Raw genomic sequence first — 15864 nt, forward strand, 5'->3', positions numbered from 1 at the left:
CGGCTCCGCCTGAGGGGGCTGCGTCTGCCGCGTCTCGCTCTTGCTAGGCCCGCCCTGGAGGCTTCCCCCTCATGCGCTTGGGAAGGGCCTGGTGGCCGCGAGTTCCGTAGGCTCGGCGTGGGGGGCCGTGACGCGCCGGCCGGGGCAGCCCCGCCTCTCGTCGCTGATAGGCTGCGCCGGCACGGGGGTGAGGCTTCCGGGTCCGCGGCCGCTCATGGCGCAGGGGGTCGTGGCGCGCGGTGTCCGGGTCCGGTTCGCGCCCAGCCCGACGGGTGAGCCCCCGCGCCCCGCGTCTCTGCGCGGCCGGGCGGGGTCAAGGCCCATCCTGGCGGCGCCCCGCGCTCCTTGTCGGTCGGCCCTGCCGAGGCCGGAGGCGCGCTCCGGGCCGGGACTGCGCCGAGTCCTGCTTTAGCTCCGGGCTTGGCCTCCCCGCTGCGCTCCGTCTGAAGCCCCGGTTTCGCCCCCGGTTTGGGGTGGCAGGTGGCCGGGCGGGGGCGCACGGGAGGCCGAAGGGAGGCTTGTGGAGGCCGGTGCCGGGGACGCCCTTTGCCCCCTCGCCGGAATAGGAGTCTGAAGGGGAGGGGACCAAAGGGCGCGCAAGGTCAGTCCGGCCTCGGTAGACGCTGCCCCGCGCGGGAGCCCGTCGGGGGCCTTGGAGCGTCGGGGTCGGGGAGACGTTGGCGACGGTCTGAGGCCGCCCCTGCCCGGAGCACGAACTCCGCCACCGCCCGGCATCCTGGGGATGGCCCTCCAGCGAAGCGGAGCCACCGCCGCCTCCCTCCCGCCGCGGAAGTGTTCTTCCTGCTGAGACGTCTCCCAGATGTCTGCCAAACAACTGCACTGAAACCCTTGTTTTTGTTCTGGGTTTCTCATTGCTGGCCTCCTACCCTGGAACAACACGCTGATCGCTTGACTTTGGCCAGCCAGGAAGAGCAGGGTGCAGCCATCCCTTTGCATCCGTGTCTGTGTGATATCTATGGCTCTCCTCTCTCTTCTGCGTTTATAACTTTAGGGTTTGCGTCCAGGCAAATTGTAGTTCTCACATCTGCAGCTTTCCCTCTGCTTCTCTTCACACAAGCTCCTAATAGAGCCGAATTCCTCCCCCATTAAAATCTCTTTTCCCAGCCCCTGAGCATGTGCCTGTGCATATGAGCATAGAGGGGTGAGGCTGCTGAAAGGAGGGGCAGGTTCCTTTCAGATCCTAGGGCCGAGGCAGCTTCTGTGAGGGGATCCTGGGAGGAAGATGCTTTTCATGCAGCGTGAGTGGGGAGCCAGAGGGTGCCCTGCCCTTTCCCTCCCCAGTACTCTCTGCCTGGGGAAGGTCACTGTCTGTCTGCTTAGCCACCCCTCACAGGGGTTATGCTGATGTGCCTGTTCCCTCTGAGCAATGCTGTCTACTTTAAACAGGGTTTCTGCATTTGGGAGGGCTCCGGACTGCTCTGTACAACTATCTTTTTGCCCGAAAGCACAGAGGCAGCTTTATCCTTCGACTGGAAGACACCGATCAAAGCCGTGTGGTATCAGCAGCTTCTCAAAGCATAGAAGATGTATTGGAGTGGGCAGGTAAGGGCCAGAGCCTGTTGAAGGGGATCGGGTGTGCTTTTTTTTTTTTTTTTGCAGCCACCTACCCTTTATTTTCTAAGAATGTGTTATGAAACAGAAGCATTATTGTGGGGACAGAAGGAGCATGGGAAATGAAGATGATGTGGGAGGCTGATGTTTGGCTTCTCAGCATGCCAGCTGGTAACATTAAAAGTCAAGCTGGGTAACGGCAGATGCTGTGAGATATGTCCCTGTGTACCTTGGCCCCTTGAAAAATAGATAAAGCCCCTAGTCTTTAGGGCATGAAGATGGAAAGTGCTCAATTAAAAGTTTGCTGGTGATGCTCAAGCTTTTTCAATATGCCTTACATGCTTCTATGTATGTCCATTTTTTTTTTAAATCAAGACTTCCTTCTTTTGCGTTACAAGCGAATAGTCCAAGAGCAGCTTCCAGCTGGAAACAAATCTACCTACAGCGTTTTCTCTTACCAATGCTGTCAGCTTAGCCATTTGCACCAATTCCATCAACTTAATCATCCAGTCCTCCATTGAGGGAATGTGTGCATCCTTCCATCTCTGAGCATATAAGAGTCTTGCTGCTGTTACCATATATAAGAACAGAGTTCCATGTTGCTTCTCAAGCTGTTGGTCCATCAAGCCCAAGAGAAACAGCTCCAGTTTCAGTTGTAAGTCCACTTTAAGAATCTTTTGAATAGTATTACATACTTGGTTCTAGAATTTGTTAGTTTTCCCACAAGTCCACCATAAATAAAAGTTCCTTCCCCCTCCCCCTGTGAGCATTTCCAACAGATATTTGATATCCCATTATACATTTTAGACAGCTTCTCAGGAGTTAAATACCAAATGGTACATCATTTTATAAAAATTCTCTTTCCATTTATAGTTCCAAGTGGATTGTTCCACATGTTTTCCCATTGTTCTATCATAATATTGTACCCAAAATTCTTAACCCATTTAATCATACAATCTTTAACATATTCATCTTCCTTGCCTCTATTATACCTTAAAAAAATCAAACCAACTTTGAATCATTATGGAAAAATAGAATCATACAGCCTTGAAATCAATCCACATACTTATTCTTAATTTCTTATCCCACCTCATAGTAAACCAGAACACTTACTTGTCTCCATATTATACACAGGACATTTTTTATAAATGAATCAAGGAGCCTGAGTACCCCCCTTAGAAAGTCCGCAAAGAACTTCCTGCAATACAGAGCTATCCCATTCTTGAAACAAACCCTGAGACAAACAGACCAGTCGTTATCTTGCAAGTTGAGTTGTAGCTCCTTCATGAGCAGCACATATTCATCAGCTAGCATTTCTTCACATTCTGGATTCTCACAATCGGGAAAAATGCCTCCTTCTTGATATATCTCTTCCTCTCCCTTCAGAAAGTCCTCAGCCAATTGATATATTTTAAAAATAATATCCCAAACATCTTGCAAAATAGCTTGAGTAGTTTCACAGATAATTTGTTTGAAATCAGCACGCAGCTCAGCACAGAGTCCTGAAATGGTCCCCTTATGGTCTTCCATAATCCAATAAGTAAAATCTAGCTCCCTATGAAAGACTTCCAGAAGCTATTGAATGATACTGACAAAACAAAAAGGCAAACCAGCAGATACAGCGTCCAAGAAAAGTGAACAGAAAGCTGAAAACTCAAAAGATCAAATGTGTAGGAAAAAGTTACACCCTTCAAGTTAGATACAAAAGTAGTAGCGGAGAGATGATTGTTCATTCTCAGTCCTCCTCAAATTTTAAATGGGAAGTAAGCCAGCAGTTAAAGGAAGGTTTTAAGAGTAATCCAGAAACATCAATGTTTAACACCAAGGGTGTCATGAGTACGGTTGGTGAGCAGGAGGAGGCCCCTATCCAGGGGGGAAAACGCACACGTAGTTTAGAGACTTTGAGCTGTCATTCAAAGAAACCCAAAACAGACCTGCTGTCCTAACAGTCAGGAAACCACGCTGAGACTAGGAATAGGTCTCTAGTGTTTATTACTGCTACATAAGACAGAAAATCCTAACAAACTGAAGAAGCGTGGGAAAAACCCAGACAGATAAACCCCAAAAGTCAAGGCGGGTCTGATCTGTGTCTCTTTGAGTGGCTGCTCAACTCCTCACTACTACGCATGCATTTTCCCCCCTGGATAGGGGCCCCCTCCTGCTCACCATCAGTGCTCATGACATCACCCTCCCCTCCAGATTTACATTCCATTTCAGCCCCCTCCTCTCTATGGTTCCTTCCTCCCTCCAAAGTCTCATGATAGTCCATCTCCCCCTCCAAGCTCCCATGGGAACTGGGCAACAATGGAAATTCTTCAAAGGAAAACTCCTCCAAGGACGAATCAGTGCTGCTCTCCAGGTCTGATACTGCTTCTGGCCAGCAGGTGGCTGCTGCTGGAAAATAGCTAGATAATTAGAAGATTCTTCCCCCCTCCCCCTTGGGAAATGCAAGCCCAAGGTGGAGGGCTGCGGCTCCCCCTCCTCCTCTCTCGCTCTGGCCTCAGAGCCTCTGGCGGGGGTGGAGGTTGCCAATTTACGAACTCGTCTGCTTGGGATTCCTCTGCTTGCTCAGTCAAGTGAGGAATCTCTGGTAGAGTGCGAGGCTTGGATTTGTGAGGGAAAGGCTGATGGAATCGATGAACCAGCACTGGTGCATGCACATCTCTGGCATTTTCCCACATGCGCTCTTCCTCAGGGTACCCTTTCCAGTGTATTAAATATTGGATGCCCCTTCCCCTCCTCCTAGAGTCCAGAATCTCCTCGACTTCGTATTCCTCCTCCCCCTCCACAATAACTGGAGGTGGTGGGGGCATTTGAGATCGTAAGGTACTTGGGGAAGGATCTTTGGCTAGCAAGGCTCTGTGAAACACTGGATGGACTTTCATGGATGCTGGCAGCTGTAAACAATAAGCCATTGGATTTATCTGCTGTACCACAGTGAAAGGGCCCACAAACTTGAGTCCAACTTCTTGGAGGGCCTGGTAGAGGTCAAAAACTTGGTAGAGAGCCATACTTGTCTCCTGCCGCAATCACTGGCCCCTCTTGTCTGTGAGCATCTGCAGCTCTCTTGTAAGCACTCTTTGCTCTGTTCAGCTGCTCCTTTAACAACTCCTGTGCGGCTTGTTGCTCTTTAAGAAAATCAGCCGCGGCTGGAACAGTTCCCTGCTGGGAGGAGGTGGGCAACACCCGAGGGTTAACCCCGTAGAGTGCTTGGAAAGGAGACATCTTGGTAGAGGATTGCACAGAGTTGTTATAAGTAAATTCTGCCATGGGCAGCAGGGCTGGCCAATTGTCTTGCTGATAAGTGGTGTAACACCTGAGATACTGCTGTAACTATTGGTTAATTTTATCAGCTTCCCCGTTACTAGCCAGATGATGCGATGATGATAGGTGGATCTGGACCCCTAATGACTGGAAAAGCCCTCCAGAACCTGGAAGTGAACTGAGGGCCTCCGTCACTCACCAAGTGATTTATCATGCCTCTGCACCTAAAAACGTGGTCCATAAACAACTGCGCTGTGGCTTGCGCAGATGGGAGGCCCTTGCAAGGAATAAAATGCGCCATTTTCGTGAAAAGGTCTACCACCACTAGTATGGAAGTCAGCCCCTGGACCGGGGGTAAATCAGTGATGAAATCCATGGAGATTGTATCCCAAGGCCTACTGGGGGTGGGTAGGGGTTGCAAGAGTCCTGTGGGCTTCCCTGGGAGAGGCTTGGCTCATCTACAGGTATGACAAGAAGCAACGTAACCCTTTATGTCTGCAGTCATCTTAGGCCACCAGTAGTCTCTCAGAGCTCTATGGAGAGTTTTGAAAACACCTCCGTGGCCTGCCATTTGATGGTCATGGCAAAGTCTCAGTACTTCTTCCCTCAATGAGGGGGGAATGTATAATCACCCACTATGCCAGAGGATTCCTGCTTCCACATTAAATGGGGAGGCAGTGTCTTGCGGGCCCCTCTGGAGGTCATCCATCCTGGCCCTGGCATACGGGTCCTGTTGTTGCTGAGCTCTGACTCTTGTAAACAGGTTCTCTGCTTGTCTGCCTGCTGCTAAAATCTCTGTCTGATTCCCCCTCATAGACTGATCAAAGTTGTGAGGTTGTAATATAGTAGCCTGGACCTCCTGGTGAGTAGCAGGGGTTGCCTGAATGGATCGAGACAAGGCATCTGCCAAACAGTTCTGCGCCCCGGGAACATAAGAAATAACAAAATTGAAACAAAAGAAAAACTGGCTCCATCTGATTTGGCGTGGGGTGAGGGATCTGGTGTTTTGTAGAAGCTGTAAATTCTTGTGATCAGTGCAAACTTTCACAGGAAAGGTTGCACCTTCTAGCCAGCGCCTCCACTCTTGAAATGCTGCTTTAATTGCCAGCAACTCCTTGTTAAAAACATCATAGTTTCTCTCTGCTGGTGAGAGCGTGCGAGAGAAAAATGCACAAGGAAGCAGTGTCTTCCTTTCTTTGTCAGTATATTGCAATAAAACAGCGATAGCAAAATCTGAAGCATCTGAATGCATTATGAATTGCTTTGTGGGATCAGGATGCTTTAAAAGCGACTGGGATGCAAAGAGTTGCTTAAATTCTTGGAAGGCTGCTTGCTCCCTCTCCCCCCAAATGAATTTTGATCCTTTCTTCAAAAGCTGTGTGAGGGGTTTAGCCCTGTCACTAAATTTATTTATAAATCTTCTGTAAAAATTGGAGAATCCTAGAAATTTTTGTACATCTTTCACATTTCGGGGGGGTTGCCAAGAGAGAATTGCCTGGACCTTTGAAGGATCGGTGGATATGCCTTCTGTTGATATTCTATAGCCCAGGAAATGTAATTCAGTTAAATCGAAGGCACACTTCTCTAGCTTGGCGGACAGCTTGTTCTCTCTCAGTCTTTGTAAGACATTACGTACACGGGTTACATGAGTTGTAGCATCCTCAGACAATATTAATATGTCATCTAGATAAATGACCAGATACTTATCTAGTAAATCAGAGAAAATTTGATTCATAAATCGGGAAGATATGGCTCCTGCATTAATCAAGCCAAAGGGCAAAACAAGGTACTCAAATTTACCAAACCTGGTATTGAAGGCAGTTAGACGTTCATGCCCCTCTTTCATCCGGATCAGATTGTACGCATTTCTGAGGTCCAACCTAGTAAAAATGCATGCTTTCTGTAAGCTATCCAGCAGATCAGATATTAGGGGGAGTGGGTAATTTTCCTTGACTGTGACTTTATTGTGGGAGCTGAAATCATGTACTACTCTCATGGGTGCCTCCTGAGTTGCCGGTGCCAACGGGTCAGGCTTCTTTGGTACGAAGAAGGTAGGAGCAGACGCTGGGGAAGTAGATGGTCGGATGAAACCCTTTTGGAGATTAGAATCCAAGTAATCTTTTGAGGTGGCTAGTTCCTTGGGGGACATGGGATATTGTTTCCTTGCTGGAATCTGGGCTCCTGGTATCAACTCAATGGTGCAATCACAGTCCCTATGGGCGGGTAATGCTGTGGCCTCTTGTTTGCTGAAAATGTCTGCGAAATCTGCATACTTGGCTGGCAATTGGACCCCCCCTGCTTCCGTGACTCTGTTGGTTGCTGGAGAGAGAAGAGCGGCTTGAATCTTGTGGTGCTGGCATTCCTTAGCTGGGAAGGAGACTGCTCCCGTAGTCCAGTCCAACAATGGGTTGTGGATCTTCAGCCAAGGTGTGCCCAGGACTATGGGCACATTAAGTGATGCAGTAACATAAAGTTGGATCCACTCAGTGTGGTCTCCCGTTGTTAGTTGCAAAGGTTCTGTGAAACTTCTAATCGGCCTTGCCTTGAGGGGCTGGCCGTCAATGGTCTCAACTTCTATGGGACGTGGCAATTCCATGGTCAGGATGTTCAGGTCTTGTACAGTCTGTACATCAATAAAATTGGTGGAAACTCCGGAATCCATGAGGGCCTCTAGCTTGACCTGGTGCTCTGGGTTTACGTGCATTATGACTGGTAAGTAGTAAAAGGATTGCCTGGAATCCTCGGAATGAGCCCTTCTTGATTGATGGTCTCCCTGCTGAGCTCTGTGGAGGGAGACTGATGGAGTTTCCCTGGTTGGAAGTAGAGGTGGCTCTTGGTTCTGCTGCTTGCCGTGGGGCTCTTACGGAATTTGCTTGGCTTCTCGCTGGGCAAGCTCTCACCATATGCCCCGGGACTCTGCAGTAGAAACAGAGGGCTCTCCCTCTCCTTCTCTGTGTCTGAGCCTCGGAAGTAAGCCTCCTGCTCACCCCGATCTGCATTGGCTCCTCTGGTCCTGAGTAGAGAGATGCTGCAGAGAGAGCTGGAAATCCTGGAAGTGCTCTGAGGCCCCTGCCTCTCCCCAGCTGCATCTGTCTGAGCTCTTCTAGCCTGGCGTCTACGACCACAGACAGCTGATATAAACCTTCTAGAGTAGCTGGTGTTCCCTGGCGCACTAATTCATTTTTAATTTCCTCATCCAGCCCCTGTTTGAATTGGTCTTTCAAGGTGCTCTCATTCCAGTCTAGATCTCCTGCTAACAGCTTGAAATCAGCAATGTAAATTCCCACCCTCTTGTTGCCTTGCTTGAGCTTCTGAATTTCCCGGCTGGCAGTGACCTCTCTGATCGGGTCGTCAAAGTGTGCTCGGAACCCTGCCAGAAAATTCTGGTAGTCATTGAGAATTGGGTCGTTGTTCTCCACCATGGGAATAGCCCATTTGGCTGCTGGGCCCTTTAGCAGACTTAAAATGAAGGTGACTCTGGTTTGGTCTGTGGGAAACTCTGCCGGTCTGCTGTCGAAAAATATTGTGCACTGTGTGAGAAAGGTTCTCAACTGTCCTGCTTCTCCTCCAAACTTCTCTGGTAAACTGCCCTGGGATCTCAAGACTGCTGGCGGAGCTGCTGCTGCTGCTGCTGGCACCGGTTGTGGGTTAACCAGAGCTGGTTGTTGTAACTGCTGTAGCACAGCTGCTTGTAATGTGTTGATCTGGAGATCTACTTGTTGGTGTTGTTGCAGGGCTGCTGCGAGTTGTTGGATGGCTTGCCAAATTTCCTGGTTTTCCAAAGACATTTTCCCAAATGTCTCTCCTTTATTTTTTTTTTCCTCCCTCTTTCAATGGGAGTAGGAGTTTGTTAGGATTGATGTCCTAACAGTCAGGAAACCACGCTGAGACGAGGAATAGGTCTCTAGTATTTATTACTGCTATATAAGACAGGAAATCCTAACAAACTGAAGAAGCGTGGGAAAAAACGAGACAGATAAACCCCAAAAGTCAAGGTGGGTCTGTTCTGTGTCTCTCTGAATGGCTGCTTAACTCCTCACTACTACGCATGCGTTTTCCCCCCTGGATAGGGCCCCCTCCTGCTCACCATCAGTGCTCATGACACCCGCCTTGAGTTTTGGGGTTTATCTGTCTGGCTTTTCCCACGCTTCTTCAGTTTGGTAGGATTTTCTGTCTACAATAGCAGTTAAATAAAACACTAGAGACCTTCTTGTCTCGGCGTGGTCTTTGCTTAGCCAGGACAAAGAGATTAATTTCTTCTTGCTGTGGAGAGTTTCTCTTGAGGTACAAAACTTAAAAATATACAAATTGGGTGATTTAGGAATGAGAAAGGCTCGACCTAGTGTCCCAAAGGGGCTGCAGCGTGGTCTGGAAAATGGTATCCTCCGACTCCTGTCTCTACTGGATTAGTGCCGACACTGTTGACGATCCTCAGGCTACAAGGTGACGTTCCGAAGTACAAGTGGGGTGATTCTGAGTGTCTTCTATCTGAAAACACTCTGGGGCAACAGGAAAAGCCTGCCTGCGCCCCCACAAAGAGTCACATGCTGCCAGTTGCCTGGTGAGCTTGCAGGCAGTCTGTTCAGTTGGTCATCTTCTCCCACCCACCTATGTCCTTTTTTTTCCCTTTTTAAGGCCTTGTGTTTTGCTATAATTTTGGCAATATTTTTTCTTCTGCCAGTGTGATGAGGGGCCCATCCCCAGGGACCTGAGAGAAGTTGGGGGAAAGGGGTTGCATGTGGCTGCAAGTGGTCTATCCCTGTTCCAGACCCACTTTGTGGGTATTAGGTCTTGCCACTGCAGGAGGGAATGGAAAGTGCAGCTGGCCCTGTTCTTTGCACAAACACCTCCCTGCAGTAACAGTCCATCCAGTCCCTGTGCCTGGTCCTGTTGGAGACTTAACCCCCGTACCAGCAGTAACAACTGTACGGCTTTCTCAAGTCCGTTGGTGCGTCTCTGCATACTACGCAGCGATGCCCAGAGTACAGAGAACTTCCTTCCTGCTGTTGATATGCCTACTTTGTGTTGGGAAGATTCCTGCAGGACACTTTCTCAGGGGCCAGGGCTTCCTTGCGGACTTGCCTTCACCTGGTGCTTGTGACCAGCTTCTTCCAGGGTCTCTGTAGCCCTTTGGGTAAGGGGACCTCAGGGGTGTGGGTCAACCTCTGGTCGGTCAGCCTCCTGAATGACATGTGGGGATTTTTAGCATACCAGTGAATGTGCCACCAACTGGAGCCCTTCTTTAGCTTACAGGGCTGCCTGAGGGCGATGGGGCAGAGCCTGTGTTGCCAGTGGACTGTGGGTTCTGTCATCTCTCGGTCTGGCTCATAGTTGTCTGCCTGCAGGCCTGCCACCAGATGAGAGCCCTCGCCAGGGAGGCCCTGCCGCCCCTTACCAACAATCCCTACGATGCGACCTGTATAAGAAATGCACAGAACTGCTTCTTGAGAAGGGGGCTGCCTACTGCTGTTTTTGCACGCCCCAGCGCCTGGAGTTGCTGAAGAAGGAAGCGCTGCGCAGTCAGCAAACTCCACGGTGAGAACTGTTGATGTTGAGGGGCTGAACTTAGCATCAGGCTCTTAGATTTTCGCTTTATCCTGTGGTTGGAGGAGGGGGCTAATTTAAGAAAACAGGAGTAACTTCAGTTGTGCAAAGCTTATCCATCCCTTTGGGGCGTCTTAAGAAATGCTGTGTGACCGGTCTGCTGTTTTCCAGCTGCTCACCCCACTGCTTAAAAAGCAGAGAAACGTTACCCTGAGCCCAGCCCTCTGCAAGCAGGGGGACATTGGAGACTGTTCAGGGGAGTCACAGCTCTTTTGGCTGGTGTGAGTCTCCAGGGATTCAGGAAGGACTTTCTCTGCCAAAAACGTCCAGGGTTGATTCTAAAACTTTTCGCAAGGAAAGTACTAAACCACAGCCTCCTCTTGAAGGTCTTCCTTCTCTTCTGTTTCTTGTCTGTCTGCCTTGTTTTTCCCAACCCCTCTTGCTTCGTGTTGGTAGCACCTGCAGCCAAGTGAGAGTTGATGTGCTCTTGTTGTCTTTTGCTCTCTCCCTCTAGATATGACAACCGGTGTCGTCACCTAAGCCCCAAGGAGACTGCTGAGAAGGTGTCTCAAGGTATTGACTACGCGGTGCGTTTCCGCCTGGAAGAGCGGTCGGAGCCTTTTTGTGATCTAATCCATGGGTGGAGCAAGCATGAGGTGGCCAGCGTGGAAGGCGATCCGGTGATCTTGAAGAGCGATGGCTTTCCAACCTATCACCTGGCCAACGTGGTGGATGACCACACGATGGGGATCAGCCATGTTCTGCGTGGACTTGAATGGCTCACCTCCACCTCCAAACACCTCCTCCTCTACAGGGCCTTTGGCTGGGACCCACCTCACTTTGGGCACCTCCCACTGCTCCTGAACAAAGATGGCAGTAAGCTCTCCAAGAGACAGGGACACGTTTTTGTGGAGGAGTTGGCTCAAGACGGCTATTTGCCAGAAACGCTCCTGGATCTCATCACACACTGTGGCTCAGGGTTTGCAGGTAGCGCAGTCATAGCTCACAGGTGAAGGAAGGTGAACGTGTGTTATTTTCAGAACCATTTGTGTCTTACTTTCCAACCGTGGCAGGGACTGCGTGCAGGAGCTGGTACAAAGGCCCACTCCCTCAACAGGCGATTTGTACCCCTCCCTCTTTCTGGCCTGCTCTTGCCCCTTCTCAGCCACTGCAGCACCTGTTCTAAATTGTTGCCTGTCTCCAGCCTGGGGGCCCGCTTACTGACCATCAGTCATGCAACGGCCCATTGAGATAGGAATGGTTATCCCCCACCTTGGTTGGAGGTTGAAGGATGGGCAGGTGGTAGAGGCTGTGGATAAAGTGGGAGGAATTAGTGTGGCACCTGCACACTGAATCAGGTGTCTATGAAGAGCAGGCACAGCAGCTTCTTGATCTGTTTTGCAGAGAATCGAGTGGGACGAACACTGAAGGAGCTGATTGATGAGTTTGACCTGAGCAGGGTTGAAAAGTACTCAGCCCTCCTGGATCTGCAGAAACTGCCAGAATTCAACAGGTGGAGAAATTGAAGGGGCTTCATACATCTCCTGATTCATTGTTGCTCTCTAACTTGGTAACAATGTAGTCCAGCTCCCTGTTCAGTGTTTTGGAGGCCAGTCCCCCCTGCCCCTACGTTGGTTTCTTTCGCTCCCTGATTGAAGTTGACTTAGGAATATTGAGGGAGCCACAATTTCTTTCCCCAAACTTTCCCAACGTGTCAGCATATGTTGCTGGAATAGTCTGGAAAAGGACATTGCCAAATTGGGCTCTGCGCTACAAGGGGGCTGAGCTGGGGGTGGTCTGTTGGGGCTGGTCATGTGGCAGGCCATTCTAGTGATGTGTGTTCACTTTAATGGTTGCTGTGGCTTTGTTCCCAAGAGATGCCCAGTTGTGTCTGCCTGTATCTAATACGTTATTTTGCATAGGATCCATCTGGACCGGCAGATTGGAGATGAGATGCTACGGCGAAAGTTTGTGGCAGAGGTTCAGGCCTCTGTAGAGCAAGCCTATGGAAGCCAGCTTCTGGACAGAGAGGTCCTTGAGGAGGGTTACGTAGAGCAAGTGCTGCTGCTGAGAAGAGTAAGTCAGGAGCAGATTATTCCCAGGGGTCAGCTGTGGATTCCTGCCAGCCAACAGTTGCCTTTAAATGTATGAAAACTCCACGGCCCCATATATTTGAACCATGGGGGTGGCGTATGCTGGTCTGTACTAAGATGTGTGCAGTCTGGATAAAAGGGCATTTAATTCCTTCCCTGACCAGCAAGTAAAGCCTGTATGGCCATGTTGCTATAACGCTCGCTCGCGGTCTGTGTTCGATCATTGGGCAATTCGAGCAGAGCGCTTCAGCTGAAGGACAGCACCTAGCAGGACCTGGCAGGAAGAAGGCTGCAGGGGTCTCCCTCCTGGGCTCTGCTTCTCAGAACTCCTTCTTCCCTAGGGCCACATTAGCCATCTGAAGGACTTGGTGTCACCCAGCTACGCTTTCTTGTGGATCCGACCCTCTGTGCCTTCTGAGAAGCTGCAGGCTCTCTCCACGGAGGCAGATGAGATAGGAAGGGTGGTCCTCAGGTAAATTGGCCACCATCTTGGTGGGGAGTCTTGCTTTAGTCTTGGGTAGTTTCCTACTTGCCATCTTCATAATCCTCATGTGAAAATGAGCATTTTCCCTGCTAGGGTAAATTTATGTTGTTATTTGGTCTCTGTCAAATGGTGCACACACACTGTGAAAAAAGAATGCAAACTGTTGTGATGAAGTCTCTCTGTGGTAATTTTAGTGAAATGAAAGTTTCATTAATTGCCAGAACTGTGGCAGGTAAACTAGCAGCTTGAGTTTATACCACGTAATTGGTCTTAAGATGCCTGCTGGATTCAAATTTAGATGGACTTTGATACTCCAGTGGGCATCAGATGATCAGCATGTCTGCTGTTTGTCCAAGGCTTCCTCGAAAGAGTCCTGTGGAGGTGCCTGGATCTGTAATGCCAGGTTCTCAGAGTGGGATTGACAACTTAAGCTGGGCCAGCTCAGAGCTGCTCCTCTTCTGGCCAGTCTCTCAGCTTGCTCTGGGCTGACTGCATCACGCTTTCTCCCAAAGGCTGCTGGAAGGGCCGCTGACTCAGAAACCTGAAGAACTTGGCCAGCAACTGAGGCAGTTGCATGAGCAGATCAGCAGCACCAAGTACAGCAGCATGATGAGGCTCCTCCGCCTTGCCCTCAGTGGCCTGCAGGTGGGTCTCCTTCCCTCCTCAGATCCTTCCTCTGCTCTGGATTTGATGTGGGGGAACTGCACTCGCTTTCAACCAATGGGGGCCATCAGGATCCTCCTGTGGTAACCGCCACTTCTGTTTCAGGACGGGCCCAGTGTTGCTGAGATGATGATCCTGCTGGGACGCAAGGAGACTAGCGCTCGCATCCACGGGGTGCTGTGCAGTGGACCAGCTTCCTGAGGGAATGGGGCAGAGGGAGGGCTTTGGGGAGACTAAGCGTGGTGGAACTTGGGCAAAGACTTCGAGGCTTGGAGGCAACCCAAGGAGAATATTCTCTGGTTTTACAGCAACGTGGTCTGGTATTGATGGTGCAGGGTTCAAATTCAATAGGAAAGGGAGAATACTAGCTTGATCTAAAGCCCTGTTGAGGTTACATAAAGACCAGGCCTAGCATGCGTTTGACAGTCTTCCTCTTGTAGCTCTGGGCAAAAGGACCAAACGGCTGAGAAAGGTCCTGTACAAGTGATGTGGGAGTTAGGAAATCAGGATCAACCCTCTTGCTGCTTGTTGTTGAGCTGAGCCTAAATTCTCCTAATCCGGATGAAAGTCCAGGTTCAGCCCTTTAGGCTGCATGTGTTCCCCAAGGACAATTGACTTACCGGAGAGAAGTCCAGGCTCGATCCCTCCTTTTCCCTGATCTGCTAGTTTTCTAGGGGCAGGGAGCGTTCCAGTGGAGGAGTTCTTGCCACAGAAGGCTCTTTCTGCAGCTGAACCTTGTGAAGTCTTTCCTCCTCCCTCCCTCCCTCTCTCATCTGCTGTGCAAGGTGAGACTGGGCCCTGAACTCTGAGCTTTAATCAATAAAGACTTTCACGTTGTGACACCATGTGGCAATGTCTCCGTTTGCTGTGAGTGAGCATGTGGCTGGCAAGCATGCCACCCAGGTTCATCCCTGGGCTGCAGCCAGAGCTCTTGGCTGTGAAAACGTGGAGCTGCTTCTGCTAAATAGTTTGGCTTTTCTTCTAAAAAAGAAGAGTCTCTGCTGGAATACTCAAGTCGGTCCTTGAGGTGGCCACCAATTTGGAAGCTTTTTCAGTGGCAAGCAGGGCCACTTGGCAAAGATCCAACATGTTGCAGGCACTCACTTCTGGTCTTGTGAAGAGACTGGTTCATACAATATTTGCAACCCTAAACCACAGTTAACAAACCAAAGGTGGGCAGTGCAGGCAATGGGTGCATTTCCAGCAGGTGCCTAGAGCGCATCCAGACAAGCCTCACGGGCTGCTTGGAGGGGCAGTGGGCGTCAGTTCTGTCCTGGATCTTCCCCTGGAATCAGTAACAATAGCAATTCTTCCCAAGACGGCAGTGCCCTCCCTAGCCTGGGATGTGACTGGGCAGTGTGCCGTCCCTTCACAGCCGCTCAGGCCGGTTGCCACCAGAGGGCGGCATTTCCAAATAACGGCCTTCGGGGAAGTCAGCAAGCCCAGTCCCGGCCTCGCTGCTCAGGTTTGCGCATCTTCCTCTGTCGGCTGCCACAGCTCTTCCCGCCACAGAGTCAAAGCTGAGGCCGGAACTGCAGCAACCTTTCTGTGGAACTGCTCCGCCTTTCACCTTTCAGAGCCCGGGTGGTGGTCCGAGGCCCCCGAGGGGGTTTCTCCTCCTGGCCTGACCCGCGGTAGAGACGTCTGAAGAGGCAAAGGAGGAGCTTTGGCTGGGCTCTGCTTGGGATTCCTGGCTGCCCTGCCCCAAAAGGAGGAGGGGAGGGGCCTGGAAGCATTGGGGATGATGGGGTGACCGGTGGGGGCGGGCAGGGAAGCTGGAAGGTGACCACAACTGCCTTGGAGAGGGTTGAGCCACCTGAAGGAAGCGGGGGGGGGGCATCCGACTGAGGCAGGACTGGGTTTCTCTTCTGACACCCCCCCCCCCCCAGCTTGGTACTGAAGTTTTGATTCAGGTTTTTTTTTTCCCCCAAGGAAAATATGTCTGATTGGCAGAGCCCAAGGAGGCAGCCATCTTGGCACAAGGCTTCTGGGGTGATTTTGTAATTCTGCTGGTCCCCAGAGGTTGGAGACCCTTGAGCTAAAAAGGGGCCCAACTTGTGTGGGCTGCCTCTAGTTTCTAAAAGGACGACGTGAAAAGGACCATCCAGTCCCAACCGCCTTTTGCCCCCCTCCCGCCCCCCTCACCACAAGGACCTTCATAGACTAGAAAGCCCTGGGAAAGGGGCTGGGAGGTTTCTGGCCAGGCCACCCCTCCGATCCCCTTCACCTGTTCCTCTCTGATTC

General features: G+C 50.7%; 1 protein-coding gene across 1 annotated transcript; it reads left to right on the forward strand.

Moving 5' to 3' along the window:
• Positions 1 to 16: 16 nt before the first annotated feature.
• Positions 17 to 14460, forward strand: EARS2 (glutamyl-tRNA synthetase 2, mitochondrial). Its single transcript, XM_063315098.1, has 9 exons — positions 17 to 272; positions 1408 to 1563; positions 10182 to 10371; positions 10895 to 11367; positions 11785 to 11893; positions 12303 to 12456; positions 12815 to 12945; positions 13470 to 13602; positions 13726 to 14460. The coding sequence occupies exons 1-9, from the start codon at positions 215 to 217 to the stop codon at positions 13819 to 13821; spliced, it is 1500 nt and encodes a 499-aa protein (XP_063171168.1). The 5' UTR covers positions 17 to 214; the 3' UTR covers positions 13822 to 14460.
• Positions 14461 to 15864: the final 1404 nt, after the last annotated feature.

Source organism: Candoia aspera, chromosome 14 (genome assembly GCF_035149785.1).
Source record: "Candoia aspera isolate rCanAsp1 chromosome 14, rCanAsp1.hap2, whole genome shotgun sequence".
NCBI lineage: Eukaryota > Metazoa > Chordata > Lepidosauria > Squamata > Boidae > Candoia > Candoia aspera.